The sequence below is a fragment of the Lipotes vexillifer genome, unplaced genomic scaffold (genome assembly GCF_000442215.2).
Source record: "Lipotes vexillifer unplaced genomic scaffold, Lipotes_vexillifer_v1.1 scaffold311, whole genome shotgun sequence".
NCBI lineage: Eukaryota > Metazoa > Chordata > Mammalia > Artiodactyla > Lipotidae > Lipotes > Lipotes vexillifer.
In genome coordinates this window covers 7,001,601-7,019,856 of record NW_006791012.1, presented here as the reverse complement: position 1 = coordinate 7,019,856, position 18,256 = coordinate 7,001,601, and the positions used below count along the sequence as shown (strand labels likewise).

Sequence of the window (18,256 nt, the reverse complement as noted above, 5' to 3'; positions counted from 1 at the left end):
TTCCCATGGTTTTTAAGTGCTACCTTTATGCTGACAACTCCTAAATTAACGCTGTTGTTCTAAGTTACAGGCTTATATTCCCAATTTCCCCGTGCCACTTAAATGTCCCACAAGCATCTCAAAATTACGTCTTTAAATTCTCCCAGTCTTTCACATCTGTTAATGATACTCACAGCAAAAAGAGAAATCAAAGGGAGGGCAGCTAAGTGTCTTCCACTATGCTAACCCTTTCCTTAAACTCCACAATCACCAACCTTATTGATTTCATTTTCAACTATATCCAGTTAATTTTCAAATCACCATAAACAATCCTTGTACAAGTAACCATCACTTCTTTCCAGGACTACTCCATTAACTTTTCAATTGGTCTCCTAGCTTCTCCTCCAACACTCCTGTAATTTATGAGTCACTTAAAGGCCAACGTGATCTTTTAAAAACCATCATGAGGACTTCCCTGGTGGCGCAGTGGTTAAGAATCTGCCTGCCAATGCAGGGGACATGGGTTCGAGCCCTAGTCCAGGAAGATCCCATAAGCCACGGAGCAATTTAACCCATGTGTCACAACTACTGAGCATGTGCTCTAGAGCCTGCGAGCCACATCTACTGAGCCCGTGTGCCACAACTACTGAAGCCTGTTCACCTAGAGCCCGCGCTCTGCAACAAGAGAAGCCACTGCAATGAGAAGCCCACGCACCGCAATGAGGAGTAGCACCCACTCGTCACAACTAGAGACAGCCCATGCGGAGCGACAAAGACTCAATGCAGCCAAAAATAAATAAATAAATAAATAAATAAATATTTTTTAAAAAAAGATTACAAATTAAGCAGCTTAAAATATTTTTTTAAAAAAAGCCATCAAGGGCTTCCCTGGTGGTGCAGTGGTTGGGAGTCCGCCTGCTGATGCAGGGGATGCGGGTTCGTGTCCCGGTCTGGGAAGGTCCCACATGCCGCGGAGCGGCTGGGCCCGTGAGCCATGGCCACTGAGCCTGTGCGTCCGGAGCCTGTGCTCCGCAACGGGAGAGGCCACAACAGTGAGAGGCCCGCAGAGCGCAAAAAAAAAAAAAATAAATAAATAAATAAATAAAAATAAAAATAAAAATAAAAAAAGCCATCATGATTCATCTGCTTAAAACCCTTCAATAGATCCCACTGCTAAAATTAAATCCAAGCTCCTTAAAATGGCTTGAAGATCCTAATAATCTGCCCCTGTTTATATCCAACCTCATATCATAATCTTACCTCCTTATACACTATGCTCCACCAGTCTACTTCGTTTTTTCTTATATATATATATAAATGTCTTTATTTATTTTTTTATTTTTGGCTGTGTTGGGTCTTTGTTGCTACACACAGGCTTTCTCCCGTTGCGGTGAGCGGGGGCTACTCTTCTTTGCGGTGCGCGGGCTTCTCATTGTGGTGGCTTTTCTCGTTGCGGAGCACGGGCTCTACGTGCATGGACTTCAGTAGTTGTGGCACACGGGCTTTAGTAGTTGTGACTTGCAGGCTCAGTAGTTGTGGTGCACGGGCTTAGTTGCTCCGTGGCATGTGGGATCTTCCCGGATCAGGGCTCGAACCCATGTCCCCTGCATTGGCAGGCATATTCTTAACCACTGCACCACCAGGGAAGTCCCTACTTCTAATTTTTTAATATGTCATATTCTTTCCAACTTCAAAGCCTATATGCCCTTATGTTCCTTCTACCTGAAATATGTCCTTCTACTTATCATCTGATTAGCAGATTTATGTCCCTCAGATGTCACCTTTCAGAAAGGCCTCATATTCTCTATCACCTTATCTTTACTTGCATAGGATTCATCACTATCTGATTCTTTTCCTGATACTTTCTCCAACAACCTGAACAGTAACCGGAAAATAGCAGGCACTCAAATCTTTGCAAATGAATAAAAATTATAAAGAACTCATAAATATTATCAAAAAACACAATCTTAGAACTCCAACAGTTTACACTCTAAGCCTAATCAATATGATAATATCTCTATCCTCGTCTTAGGTTTCCTTCTTAGGTTGGGACTTCCAGAACTCAAATATCACCCTTTTCCCAATGAGACCTTCTCTATACCATAGATGTAATTGTGACCCGCTCTCTAGAACTCTCAAACTCTCACCCTTGCTACTATTTTTCTCTGTCATACTCATGACTTTCTAATGAACTGTATCATTTACTTACTGTGCACACAGACTGCACAAAAGGAGATATATTTTCTTCTCTGCTGTATCTCCAGTGCCTACAACATAATACTTAGTATACATTTGTTGACTGAATAAATACAGTGGAATATCATGCAACCACTGTTAATCTGTTTAATTCTTTATACTTACATAAAAAAATTCCAACATAAATTGCTTTAAAGTAAACATTAAATATAAACCTACATAGGTGCATTAAAAAATACATCAAATTGTCAAAAATTTTCTCTGGAGGATGTGAATACAAAGGACTTTCAAACAATATAATTATATACTATGTTATGAATAGTTTAAACATTACTACACAGGGCTTCCCTGGTGGTGCAGTGGTTGAGAGTCTGCCTGCTGATGCAGGGCACGTGGGTTCGTGCCCCGGTCCAGGAGGATCCCACGTGCTGCGGAGCAGCTGGGCCCGTGGGCCATGGCCGCTGGACCTGTGCGTCCGGAGCCTGTGCTCCACAATGGGAGAGGCCAGAACAGTGAGAGGCCCACGTACCGCAAAAAAAAAACCAAAAAACAAAAAACATTACTACACTGATAACCAGGGGGGAATGATTTTATAAACTTACCTGATAACATATGTCCTAAAAGGGATAATGTGCTGCATGACAGCAGGGATATGTAGCCATATTCTAATCTATAAAGAAACATAAAAATGATATTAATGGTTAATGAATATGTGAAATACATGTCTTTAATTTAAAAAAGAACATTTAGTATTTTCCTGTCTCTAAAAACTAAATATATTTCATCTATTTTGAAAAGGATAAACTAAGAAATACGACTGCACACATATCAGATAAGTAATTTAACCTATAAACAATTCTAATCCATATACCTAAAATCAATCTGAAGAATTACTATCAGTTTCTTCCTGAAAAGGGAGAATCATCTATCCAAGTAACATCTTACTACCTGCTACTCTATACCTCTTCGTATGGTAGCAACCCAAATACTATAGAACTAAATTAATTTTTTAATAAGTCATCCTTCCTTCTAAAAAATATCAAATTACCTGATACCTGGTCACTTCAATATCCATCTAAGACAAATATATTTTATAGAGTCAAACACTGATCATCAACAACTATTTGTTTAATTAAGCTCTTACTGTAAGTATCCCAATCTAAGTTATAATGAAAGTTATAATAATCTGTTCACTTAATTTTTTCTACATAACATTCCAGCCCATTTCTAAATCTAATATGCTTATATTAGTTTTATTCTCATAAATCGCGGTTTAAATATCATATAAGAAAAAAATCCTAAGCAAATCATCAAACAAGAAACTACAATACTAAGCCTTAACACATGCAAGTAATACAAATTGAAAACAAATTTGTAAATACAGACTGCATGGCTTCACTTTAATCTAATGAAACATAAGTCCTATAGCAAATACAATACTAACGGTGAAATGCTAAAACTCTTCCCTCTGAGACTAGGAACAAGACAAGAATACCTTTAATTCAACTTAAACTGAAGGTCCTAGACAGTGCAACAGACAAGAAACCGAATAAAAGGCATAAGAGTAAAAAGGAAGAATTAAAATCAATATTACTCTGAGATGATGTGATTATGTAAGTAAGAAATCCAAAATAATTTTCAGATAAACCTTTTTGGAATTAACTAGTTTAGCAAGATTGCTGCTTAGAAAGTTAATATAAGTAAATGAATTAATATACACACATATATACATACATACACGTACTATATTACATATATATAATACATATATACACATCTTACATACCAGAAAAAAATAATAAAATTTTCAAAAATATTCTCTTTACAACAGCATCAAAAAATATCATGCGCCTAGAAATTGTCTAACAAAGATACATAACATCTCCACATAAACACAGAAAATGAGACAAATCTTAAAGCATGTAAATAAAAACACATTTACCATATTTATACATTACAAGACTCAATATTGCAGAGACACAGTTCTCCACAAATTGACCTACAGATTCAATGCAACCCAAAAAGGTTTATACATGGAACTTTAGGCACTGATTCCAAATGCAAAAGTCCAAGAAGAGACAAAACACTCTTTAAGAATGACAGGGAGTAGAGATATAATGCATGGTGACTATACTTAATAAAACTGTTTTGCGTATTTGAAAGTGCTAATAGTTCTTAAAAGTTCTTATAAAAAAAACAATTTGTTAACTATGAATGGCTTCAGATGTTAACTAGACTTCCTGTGGTAATCATTTTGTAACATATATAAATATTGAATCAACTGAAACTAATGTTATATGTCAGTTACACCTTAATAAATTTTTTTAAAAAATGACAGGGAGGAAGAACTTGCTTTACCAGATAGCAAGACTTATTATAAAGCAGCAGAAATTAAGACAGTATGCAAAACAGCACAAGACTAATCAAACAGACTAATGGAATATACTAGAAACCCCAGACCCATGCACAAGAAGACAAATAAAGATACCTGATTTATGACAAAATGATACTTCAGAACAAACAGGAAAGGACTGTCTTTGCTATAAATAGTGACAGGTCCAGTGTCTGTCTATATAGAAAAGAAAATGAATCCTGACCTCTCACACACCACACACAAAAGTCAATTCCAACTGAACTATAGATCAAAATGTGAAAGTAACATAATAAAAATTCCAGAACATAGAAAAATATCTTCATAAGGAAGATTTTTTATCCACTAATGAAAACATTAACCATAAAGAAAAAATTTTTTTTATAAATTATACACCATTAAGTTTGGTTAGAAAATAACTCTTAATGAAATCAAAATGACACCTCACACCAGTCAGAATAGCCATCATCAAAAAGTCCAGAAATAATAAATGCTAGAGAGGGTTTGGAGAAAAGGGAATCCTCCTACACTATTGGTGGGAATGTAAATTGGTAAAGCCCTACGGAAAACAGTCTGGAGATTCCTTTAAAAACTAAAAATAGAGGTACCATATGATCCACTCCTGGGCATATATTCTGAAAAGACAAAAACCCTAATTCAGAAAGATACATGCACCCCCCCAACGTTCACAGCACAATAGCCAAGACATAAAAGCAACCTAAATGTCCATCGACAAATGAATGGATAAAGAAGATGTGGTATACATACACAATAGAATATTACCTAGCCATTAAAAAAAAAAAAGAAATCCTTCCATTTGCAGCAACGTGGATGGACCTAGAGATTTGCATATTAAGTAAGTTAGGCAGAGAAAGACAAATTCTATAAGATATCATTTATACATGGAATCTAAAAAATAATACAAATCAACTTCTGTACAAAACAGGAAACAAACTTATGGTTACCAAAGGGGGAGGGGGAGAGGGAAGGATAAATTGGGAGTATGGGATTAATAGATACGCACTACTACATATAAAATAAACAACAAGGATTTACTGTATAGCACATGGAACTATATTCAGTATCTTGTACTAACCTATAATGAAAAAGAATCTGGGGCTTTCCTGGTGGCGCACTGGTTAAGAATCCGCCTGCCAATGCCGGGGACACGGGTTCAAGCCCTGGTCCAGGAAGATCCCACATGCAGTGGAGCAACTAAGTCTGTGCGCCACAACTACTGAGCCGGCACTCTAGAGCCTGTGTACCACAACTACTGAAGCCTGTGTGCCTAGAGCCTGTGCTCCGCAACAAGAGAAGCACCGCAACAAGAGAAGCACCGCCATGAGAAGCCTGCGCACTGCAGCGAAGAGTAGCCCCCACACACCGCAACTAGAGAAATCCACGTGCAGCAACGAAGACCCAACATAGCCAAAAATATAAATAAATTTATATAAAAAAAAAGAATCTGAAGCTGTACACCTGAAACTAACACAGTACTGTAAATCAACTACAGTTAAATTAAAAATAATAACTCTTAAAAGACACAAGAGAATGAAAAGCAAAACCAGAGTTGAAGAAGGTATTAGCAATACATAAATGTCAGGCAAAAGACTTGTAACCAAAACATATAAGGAATCTCCACACATTCATAAGGAAAAGGCAAACAATTTGATTTTTAAAACAGATTTAAAAAACTTGAACTGGGCGTCCCTGGTGACACAGTGGTTGAGAGCCCACCTACCGATGCAGGGGACACGTGTTCGTGCCCTGGTCCGGGAAGATCCCACATGCCGCAGAGCAGCTGGGCCCGTGAGCCATGGCTGCTGAGCCTGTGCGTCCGGAGCCTGTGCTCCACAACAGGAGAGGCCACAACAGTGAGAGGCCCGTGTACCGCAAAAAAAACAAAACAAAACAAAACGAACTGACACTTCTCGAAAAATACTGAAATGGCTAATATGCCCATGAAATGGTGCTCAATCTCTTTAGTCATTTAAAAACACAAAAGTAGACCACAAGGAGATACTACTATTAGTTCATCAGGAATCTTTAAGAGTTAGAATACTAGGTGTTTGCAATGATATGGAGCAATGGGAACTCTCATTCCTGGTAAGAGTGTAAATTAATACAATCACTTCAGAAAATCTTAGCATTAATGTGTAAAACTGAATATATGTATACCCTGTGATAAAGAAATTGCACTACTATATATATATGAAAATAAAGTACATATGCACCAAAAGACATGTTAAGAGAATGCTGACACCACATTAATCCATCACCAGTAAAACAGATCAATGTTGGTATATTTTTAAAGGAGTATTATACAACAATCAAAATGAGCAACTCGAACTACATGCAATATAAATCTCAATGTTAAACAAAAGTAGCCATACATGAAGGAATGCATTGTATGTGATTCTACTTATACGGTTAGCAAGAGACAAAACTAAATCACAGTATTTAGGGATATAAGCTTAAGTAATAAAACAAAGAAAAGCAAGAAATAAAAATATGAATTGTGTTCACCTTTAAGGGCAAAGAGATGGGATAGTGACTTAGAGGAATCATAAAGGAGGCTTCTGGGGAATTGACAATGATTTGTTTCTTGACATGGGTAATGGTTAAATGGGATATTCACTTTGATAAGTCACTGAGCCATACCTTATCATTCTGTTCACTTTTCTATATGTTTATTTCAAATTTTTTTAAAAGGTTCACAGATTCAATTATATATAAGATACATTAGAGAGGATGAAAATAGGTACAGTGATACCTTTTATCTGGGGATAAACAAATATGCCAATGAACAAAACTTTAAATAAAAATGACAAGGGAAAAAATGTCAACATTGGAAAGAAATTTTTAATAGAAAGAAGAGCTACCATTTACTGAACCCTTAATATTTCCATTGTGATAGATGAAAAAAGTGAGGCTTATAGACATAATGTAATCAAAATTAGATAGTACATCAATAAAAATTTTTTTAAAAAACAAAAAATTAGACAGACATAACAGAACTACAATTCAAGCCCAAGATTATTTCTCTGTAAAATCTACATTCTTTAATCTACTGAGGTATACCATTACAAGAATCAAATTCCATATGCTATTAATCACATAGGTCCTTTTTCTTTCCTTACCGTAAGTTTTGAGCTTCCCCCTCTTGGTGGTAACAGAGCTCTAGTAGCCCTTCTAAGCACATTTTAAAAATCTCAGGAATAGGAATAGGAAAAATATTGTCTGAGCCCCTTATAACTGCAGAAATCTAGGCAGTATTCTGCATCACAAAGTTAGTTTTAACAAAATGACAAAATGAAAACTTCACTGAACTGTCAGCGAACTCTCCTAGTGTGAAAATATATGAAAATGTATAATCCCAGCCTAACTTCTGATATTAAATAGTCCTTGTTAGTGTTTTTTGTAAAGTAGTCTTAGGAAACTGACAGTTCGGAAATTGTTATTGTGTCTTCTGATGTGTTACTACAAGTTTGCATCTCTGATAACATCTCCTAGGTAATAATTTGTCATATCTGTTTTGTAAAGCATATATTCATGAGGTTTATTAAGGCTCATTTGTACTTTTCCATTCATATTAATAAAATAAATCCCATGACTCTTAAATTCTTTATGCAAAGTCCTTAGGCTTTGTTATTTTGTAATTAATAAAAGGTGTCATGTCTGAGATGACTAACTCAGGCATCTTTGCTGAGGGCTGAGGCAGGATATACTATGAGCTATAACCACCATACATCTCAGTGGGGAGACTTCTATGAGGACTCTACATTCTACTTCTGTAAGCTGTGCTAAATATTGGTTAACTGCTTTTGCTGAAAATCTACAGGCCAATACAAAATAAGAAAACTACATATATAAAGATTTTGTTATTTCCCTGAGGCTGCAGTCATTATTACTAAGAACAGATCCTTATAAGAGTGGAGTAATACTTGTGCAAAACTGAGAACTCTCCTAACAGTCAGTGTTAGTTTAGAAATGCTAAAGCAAACTTTTGAGACTGAAATAAATGTATGGGCCTAAGCGTATTATCAGATTTGAACCTTAACTGATGAAAGTAAGAGTTTTCCTTCTTTGCTGATAACTCAGACTCAGGGCAAAGCGAGTTTTCCTGTGCTGCAAGCTAAGGTTCTAGGAGATAACACCACCTTCCTCATTAAGAGTGAGGGAATGACCCTAGAAAACAAACAGAATGGCTTGGTTCCCAGGAACTGATATAAACATGTTTTCTTCTGAATGTGTGATTTATTATAATCAAGAGTGGGAGAAACAGGTACTCAATAAGGTCAGGCCTTATCTACCTTACCATAAAAGTAGTTTATAATTCATAGAATTTTTTGCTTTTCAAGAAAAGGATTGCCCTAAAATCCAATAATTTTTTCATTATTTAAATGTAGGAGTTTTTGTTCCTGTATGAAAGCCCATGGAAAATCAGAGATTCCCAAATAAGGGACATTCAGCCTTACTGAAGCTGAAACAACATGGCTAAACAAGCTGCCTATTTCTCAAGAAAAGAAATGAGACATATAGAAACAACCAGGGTTTATAATTTACAATGATCCACTAAAGGAAACTACTCTGCTCTAGATCAATTTGTATGTGACTAGAAAAGTCTGAAATTTAAAGGCCTTAAAGTTTCTCAAAATGCAAAAAGGATGTCTATTTCAATTGTTTAAAGTGGCTGCTAAGTGTTTTCATATAAACTTCAGGCAGAGTGGTCAAAACTCCAAAAAAAAAAGGTCAGAAATCATGCCAACACTTATATTGATTTAAATGTCACCAGTCCCTTAAGAAAAACTCCAAACTCTGAAAAAAATAAAGTACAGGGTCTGCAGACAACTTAATTACAAAAAGAATTGTAATTTAAGCTCTTAATTTGCACCAAAGTATTAACTATATTTTTAAAAATTAGAAGAAAGCAAAATCAAAAAACATTTTTTTATGAGGAAAAGATGCCAAATGAGAGTTACCCAATCAAGTTATAAAACCTTTGGTTAAAAAGTACATTATGTTATACTCTCAGGAAAAAAACAAACATAGATTATAGTATCCAAACAATTACATTATTAATTTAAACAGTATGACTAATTTTAACTTTGGTTTAATGGTCTCAGTTGAGTTACAACATAAAGTTATGCAAATTAACAACAGCCCACCAATTAGGAGTCACAAAAAGGCTGAAGAGAAAAATGAAACAGAATCCAAACCTCCAAACAGAATCCAAAGTAAAGGATTACTTTTCAAGAGATAGCAATAAGTTACCTGTAACGAGGCTTCCATAACACCAAGATTTAGTAAAATTAATTCAAGAAATACATTTTAATTCAGGTTAATATTCCTGATTAAGGAAAACTGTTGATAAATTATTTTTTGAACTTTGGATTTCAAACTCAGTTATTTACCCTCTCTAAATTTATGACAATTTAAAACTAAAATGTCAACACAGGATTTAAGTTCACTCAAAAGTCTGTATTTTATTCTTTCTCCCAAAGGAAGCCAAACTGAATAAAACTTCCTTTCAAACAAATAAAGTCAATCAGACTAACAGAATCAGGTAAATGTTAATAATAGCTAAAATAAATAGCAGCACCAGTCACTAAGGGCTTACTATGTATCAGGTGCTATTAATAAGAGCTTAAAATCTTAAAACCTCACAACAATCTTTTAAGGTAGATCACCATATTTATCATTCCCATTCTACGAATTAAAAAATTGAGGCTCAGGTTCAGAATTCAAATGCAATTGTGACTCCAAAGTGTATATTCTTAACCTACCATGCTACACTGCCATTACATGTAGTATGTTCAACCTGTCAGAAACCAAGGAATTTGGGGACTAAAAATGACCTTGATACAAATTAATTATTTCAAATATGGAAACATGGAGTTCCAGATACTCAATAAGTTTGAGTAAAGCCAGTGTCCTCTCCAGTGTTATTTCTACACTGGAAACGAGGAAACAAAGTTATTTTGTTCAGTCTTTTTTCACCCTGTATTTTTATTTTATATACACACTTGAAGTATTTCACAGTAGTTATTACTTAAGGTAATTCAGTTAATACAAGAATTCAGGCTTTGGTAAAGTTAGATTTAAGTATTGCTTCACAATTTTTTTAAATGATGACCAGAATAGAAGATTATTTTAGGTTAGATTTTAATACACAGGTGGTAAAATGTATTTCTTCTCTCTGCTTCCACACATATTGTGCTTCACAGTAGCTGACACTCACAACATTCGAAAGAATTATCTTCTTTACAAAGGCAAAAAGAAATGTTAGTTCTTCACTTGCAATATACAGGGAAGTCAGACACATTGTAGTAGTGCCCTAGGCTAGGCTAACCATCATTTAAGTGACCAAAAACTCTAAAATTTCCCAGTACAAAATCCCTGGCTAAAGAGGTAGATGGCTAAATTTATCCAGTTAACTTAAATTTATTAATTTTTTTTTTTTTTTTTTTTTTTGCTGTGCCGTGCGGCTTGCAGGATCTTAGCTCCCCAACCAGGGACTGAACCCAGGCCACAGCAGTGAAAGCACCAAGTCCTAACTGCTGATACAAATTCCAATTTATTGTAACAAAGACTTTTTAAAAAAAGATTTCTGTACTCGATTTTTTCAAAGTATAATCCAGAAGAAAAGAAAAACAGGATTGTACATGTAAATCACTCATAACCTGCCTTTTCTGGACATAAAAATTCATGTTATTAAAATACTAGACTTTGATCTCAAGATTAAAACCAATTCCAAACAATACTTACATTAGATACAACTGTAATAAATGCATGTGCTATAAGAAATGGCAAAGTTTCAGGAGTTCCATATTCAAAGCAGTCCTTCATGAGAGAAAGGCCATTTTTCCCACAAAACAAACATACATAACGAAGCAAATGCAATGGTACTTCTACATCCTGAAGAAAAAAGAAAATCTATTATTTTACAACTTATCAGGAACAATTTTTATTTTATTACCAGTACTGGAAAGATACTGGTCTGGCATAAACTCAAAAAGACTTACATGAAAAAGTAAAATTTTCCATAAACCTAAGAATGAAAAAAGAAAAACACTTACATTCATATCACAGAATGCCCCTAATATGTTGCTTTCTTGGGTTGATATATCCTGATTTTAAAAAAAAAAGAAAAAAGTAAATACAATTACATCACACTACTACATGACAATCTTTAAAAACTACGATTTTTTAAAGATTGATTTTATAAAAACTCACCGATTGTACAATTGCTTCTCATCAACAGCAGTATTCCTAACTGAAGCTAATATGATTCAGTTCTAAAGTATACTTTAACTCTTCTCCAAAGAAATCTTTCTATACTATGTGCTACACATTATTTTGCCTTCTTAAACAAAAACCTTTCCTTAAATAATTGGGGTAATTTTTGAACACATTTTTAACTTAGTTAAGTGGTTTTGAAACTGTACTCGGGAATTCTCTAGAGGTATACTCAAAAGTTCCACAACGTGCTTTCCATACGTAAGATTTAAACTACCTAAAAGCATACTCATCCACTGTGGTGTGAATATAAGCTGGTATGACCTTGTTGGAGGATAATTTGGCAGTTACCTATCAACATTTAAAATGTACCTTCCCTTTGACCCAGCAAATCAACTTCTGGTTATTTATCCTAAACAACTAGTAAAAGTAGTGCTGGAAAATGTATGTATAATGATGCTCACTGAAACTATAACATCTCAAAATTAGAAACAACTTCAATATCCATCAATAGGCTGGCTAAATAAAATGGTGACATAACCATCTAGGGTCTTATGCGGCCTTCAAAAATAATAAGGTGAAATGGCATAAGGGATTATCTTTTTGGGATGATGAAAATGTTCTCAAATTGAAATGTGGTAATGGTTGCACGGCTCCATAAATTTATGAAAATAATATATACTTTAAGCAAGTGATTTTTATGGTATGTAAAGTATACCTTTAAAATGCTGTTAACAATAAGGTGAATCAAAAAAAGAAGGTGAATTCCATATGCACAGGCATATAAAGATAATACCCTGTATTTGTTAAAAAACAGAATTTATGAACATGATCTAATTTTCATAAATTTTTAAATGTCTGAAAATATCTGAACTAATTTCATAACAATTTTTTTTGACGAGAGAATGGAGAAAAAGGAGAGATTCAAGGCCTTTTATTTTAAACTCTATATTTTGTATAGTCTATGTTTTTTTAGTCTGTTTTTTTAGTCATACTGAAAGTGTTACTTTTATAATCAGAAGGTTAGATACTTTCAGCTGAAAAGTTAGCTGCCAAAGGAACCCATTCATTCTTTGCTGTTACCTGTTTAAATAAAGTTTGACTGCTGAAATAAAGTTTGAAAACAACTGATTGAGAGCATACATAAAACTCTCAGAACATTTCAGAATAATCAAAAACTGTCCTAAGAGAGGTCAAAATACTTGTCAAATTAAGTGTACTAAACCTCCTTAAATGTATTCTCAAGCCTCTACTACCAGGGCCACAGTTAAAGTTTTAAGTTATTCTTAGCAAACCTTTTGTCTTCAAAAAATCCAGAATATAAGAACTCCTGTGGTATTACTAAATACGATTCATGGACCAGATGAACCATGCTGAAATATCAAATTGGAGTCAAGATTTCTAGTGCCTAACATGGACACAGCTAGAAATTCTCCTAACAGAATTCTATTCTGATGTGCAAAATGTTACTCATGGACTTGGTTGTATCTATTTTTGCTACTCAGAAGATCTGTTTTACCATTTCATATATCTACTCTGGATACATGAAGCCACTACCCTAAGGTGTTATTATAATCTCATTTTAAGTAGTATGCAAAGAAGTGAACATAGATCTGTTGGTAACAATACTAGGAGCAACACTAGGAAGTCTTGATAAAAGCTGAACCTTCTCTCAAAAGCTCTCATTATAGAGGATCCCTGAAAAGGTGTTAAGAAACCTATCAAGGGAGACGCAAGAGGGAAGAGATATGGGAACATATGTATATGTATAACTGATTCACTTTGTTATAAAGCAGAAACTAACACACCATTATAAAGCAATTATACCCCAATAAAGATGTTAAAAAAAAAAGAAACCTATCAAGAATTTTTTAAGTTTTTGTTTTTTCCCCCAAAACCTCACATTTATTACATAAGATGATACCACTCTCTTTCTAGAACTAAACAGAGGAATATGCCTATTACTTTAAAAGATACTCTAAAACAAAGAGAAATAAAGGAGTAACTAGAAAGTAATTCTATATCTAATTAAGCAAATGCTGCTCTATGATCTAACCACAAAGAATTGAAGGCTAGAGGATTAGGAATAAAATATTTGCATAAAAAGAAGTCATTGATGTTGGAATTAGTAGTGATAGTTACTTATTAAAGTGTATACTTTAAAAGAGTAAATTTAAAACATTTAATTTTTTTTAAAAGGGGTGAATTAAAAGTCAGTAGAAAGTGGCAAGAAAAAAAAAAGCCTACATTCAGAAACTTGGACAATAAAACAATGTATGCATTTAATCTGCCAGAGCATATTATACCTACCTTTAACAGAAGGGCAAAGATCTCTCTCCTCTCTACAATTTTTATACTCATCTTGCTCTAAGAAAAATACTTAACACTAGAGCAATACCTCATTTGATAGAATTACCTATATTATTCAGGATTAGGAAAAGAATGCCACTTGCCTCCACAGAACTTTTAATGTGAATTAATATTATGTATTTTAAATTACTACATCTTTAAAAATATTTTCAACTTCAATAGGAGGGAAAGAAGGATGGAGGGAGGAAGGGAGGAGGAGGAGAGGCTTCAAGTTCCCATCTTATTCACTATTGGCAATGGATTACAATAGTGATTAGTCTGAAACATTTGAGAAACAATGCAGTAGAATTAAGACCTGAATTCTAGAACTCTCTCAGCAATATGCTATGCAAATGTGATCAAAACTTTTAACCTTTGTAAGTCAGTTTCCTCTTACATGAAATAAGGATACTGATTAAGTTTCTAAAGTCACAGGTGTCAAAACACTAACACAGGAGTACTGAATCTTCTCCTAGAGTCTTGGTCAATTTGTGCCTCTTAAAAAAAAAAAAAAAAACCAAAAGTCAAAGGCCTTATCGGGAAAGGATGCATATAACAGCATGAGGGGAAGACTGGATAGACTACCTCTTTATAAAAAGGTGGAATTAAACATCTCTATAGTAAACTCTATAGCACTGCATAATAAATATTAGTTTTCTTAAGATATCTGTGTGTATGTATATAGACACATACACATAATTTTATAATATATATGTATGCTACATCAAGGATTTTTTTTGTTTTGGGTTTTTTTTTTTTGCGGTACGAGGGCCTCTCACTGCTGTGGCCTCTCCCACTGCGGAGCACAGGCTCCGGATGCGCAGGCTCAGCGGCCATGGCTCACAGGCCCAGCCGCTCCGCGGCACGTGGGATCCTCCCGAACCGGGGCACGAACCCGTGTCCCCTGCATCAGCAGGTGGACCCCGAACCACTGCGCCACCAGGGAAGCCCTACATCAAGGTTTTGATCAGAGACCCTTTGAAACAGCTGGCCCTTTACATATTTAATAACATGGCCAGAGGACAGAAACTAGAAATTTTAGAGTATTTATAACATCTCATTACTAAGATATTAGAAACTTGGGAATCAGCTATTATGAACAGAATATTAAAGAAGCACATATAAATTCTGTATAAGGAGATTAGAATTCTGTATAAGAATACAGAATTCTGTATAAGGAGACTCCTGCTTTATTATATCCAAAAGTGGTTTTTATTAGAATTTTACCTAAAGTTATGAGGCCACTGCTTTCAACCAAGTAGTCACATGGAATGATCCTAAAGAAGAGTAATAATGGGGCATTTTATTCCACAAGGAGAAGTACAGGGGAGTGTGACTATGCCTACAGTTGGAGATTATCATATTTGAAAATCATTTTTAAAAAACTGATGAGGAAATTGATTTTGAGAGCAAAATGGCAGATTTAGTATTGCTGTAACTCTATCAAGAGATTTTTAACTGGAGAAAAAATATTTCTAAGACACTCTGCATGAATTTTACATATCTACATCCCTAACCAAACTATTTTTAGCATCTTTCAATTATCAATTTAAGGCATTAAAAACACTTCGTGTGGTGTTCTTAAGATTAAATTTTACAGCTTTGCACAAATGGATCCCCTTTTTGCTGAAAAAGGATTCCAAGATGACATTTTTTAGAATGATTAATAAATATTTGATGTCATATAAGAGATTTATTAAAAGGTTTCTACATGGGAAGATAACAGACTAAAAATTCTAGAAGACAGAGCACAGTCTGATTTAAAATATTCTTATGGAGAATTCCAATAGGGAAAACACCCACCTCCCAGGCTATGTTTTTAAATAGTCTCAATTCAATGTGAAAATATTTTCAGTAAAGGACAACTTTTTTTCCAGATGAAGAAGGAAGTTTAGAGAAGTCAGAATGGAGGTTATAGAAAAAATAAGCTGGAGAAAACAGACAGCCTTAAAAAAACAAAAAGCATATGATAGATTTGTTAATGGCCACAACTCTACCCATTCCTGGATGCACGAAAAACAGAATGTACTTAAAAGTTTAAAATGAAACTTTACCTCTCCTATCCAGAGATGGAGTCTACTTCACACCCCTTTGATCTGAGCTGCCCTTGTGAATTGCTTCAACCAACAGGGATGTGGTAAAGTTGATACTGTGTGGTTTCAAAGGCTGGACCTTTAATAAGAGGCCTTACAGCTTTCCACTTTTGCCTTCCTGGATCAATGCTAAAACTACAATGTAAGGAAGATAGTCTACCCTAGTAGAGAGGCCATGTAGAGAAAAATCCAAGGAGCCCTGAAGAGCAGCCAGCACTATCAGATGTGTGAATGAGACCATCTTGGACTTTCAAACCCATCCAACTCCCAAAATAAATGCAAGTGCATAAGTAAGGCCATACAAAACCAGCAAAGAAATTGCCCAAGCAATACACAGAATCATGAGAAATAATTAATCACTGTTGTTTTAAGCCATTATTATAATACATTATCACATAACTGTTTCAATTCCCGCTATCTGTAGAAATAATGCCATTATGTAAATACCTAAGATGGGTTACTGATCTCCTGGAAAGGCTTGTATAAATATCACTAGTGGAGGAGGGAAGGAGGAAAAGAGGGAGGAGGGAAGGAGGAAAAGAGGGAAGTGGGGGGGAGGGAGGGAGTGAGGGAGGGGAAAAAAATCACTAGTGAAATTAAGTAAAGCATCTTGACATACAAAAGAAAATACTATTATTTAAAACTAGTAATTACATATAATTTGTTAAGCATTTTTTCTTTACAAAATGAATTCCAAATTCTGTTAAACCTATGTTTCTAAGAATGAAATTCAAAACTCTATATGCTTCTTTTTCCTCAGTTATTACTTTTTGAAAGAGTCACAGTAAATACAGCACAGATCTACATTAGCAAAATGTCTATCACTGACAGTTTAATTTTATGAGTTCAAATTATAAATCTTTCCTTAATAGAACTATGCTGAGCAAATGTTCAACACAAGTTGCTACAGAAATAGTCTGAAGAAATCCGAAATAATTCTTATAACGACAATGATTTTTATAATTTTTTCCATCAATAATGACTATCTTCATATTTATTCATAAGTGAGAAATTACCAACATAACCATGACTTGGTATTACTTAAAATTCACAATACCTATTTTTACATACCTCTATAGTAGGATGAGTATTATGTTTGTAAGCAGTATATAAGGGAAACTGAATTTGAAAAATTTTTGCCACACATAGTAACAGTTTTTCCTTCTCATCTGTACTCCATAAACTAAAAGGATCAGAGCTCTTTGAAGATTCCTCCTCAGTCAAAATACAAATTCTTGTAGAGTTTGATTTTTTTTCTACTGATTTTTGTCTTTCTGTACTTCCTTCATTACACTCTCTTTCTATATTCAGTGGTTCTTCCGCTTGATTACTCTCATCTTGCCACGTGGAATCTATGTTAATAGTAGTACAATGTTTACAAAGCTGGTCCCGGAGCACTTGAACTTGGGCAATCACTAAGTTAATAAGTGCACACACTACTTGGTTAAAAATCTCCAAATGCTTATATTCTTTGAAGCAGCATAGACATTGCCTGTAAGAGAAAAAAAAGTTTTCAATAAATCAATGCTTCCTAGAGAGATAACAATTATATCTTTCTAAAAAGTAATATAAAAAAACAAATGCTAAAATATCTTTTGAATAATTTAATTTCCTCCTTCCTGGTAGAGTAGCACTACAATAACTTAAAAAGACAGCATCACACCAAAAACTGGTACTGGTAAAAAGTCACCATATTAGGTCGACAGCTATCATCTTCAGTTTTATGTATGTATTTATCTGTCCCTCTAGACAAAGAAGTATTTAAGAACAAGAATTATGGCTATATCTTTGCTTCCCTAAGTACTAACTACTCAATACATGTTTAATAAATATCAGGAAACTGGCTATAATAAAATACCTTATTAGTAAACCCAGCTCATTATTTTACATAAGGGATTTTGTTGTCAACTAATAAAAAAGCTACATTTAAAAATAATTTGCTTGGAAGAGGGAAGAGATATGGGAACATATGTATATGTATAACTGATTCACTTTGTTATAAAGCAGAAACTAACACACCATTGTAAAG

General features: G+C 34.4%; 1 protein-coding gene across 1 annotated transcript in view; it reads right to left on the bottom strand.

Annotated features, from left to right (window-relative positions):
• Positions 1-18,256, bottom strand: part of USP34 (ubiquitin specific peptidase 34) — a 235,931-nt gene that overhangs the window by 173,129 nt on the left and 44,546 nt on the right. Inside the window, 5 exon segments of the mRNA XM_007464137.1 lie at positions 2,778-2,845; positions 11,315-11,464; positions 11,626-11,676; positions 17,299-17,360; positions 17,363-17,719. Coding sequence (XP_007464199.1) covers positions 2,778-2,845; positions 11,315-11,464; positions 11,626-11,676; positions 17,299-17,360; positions 17,363-17,396 — 365 coding nt within the window. The 5' untranslated portion in view covers positions 17,397-17,719.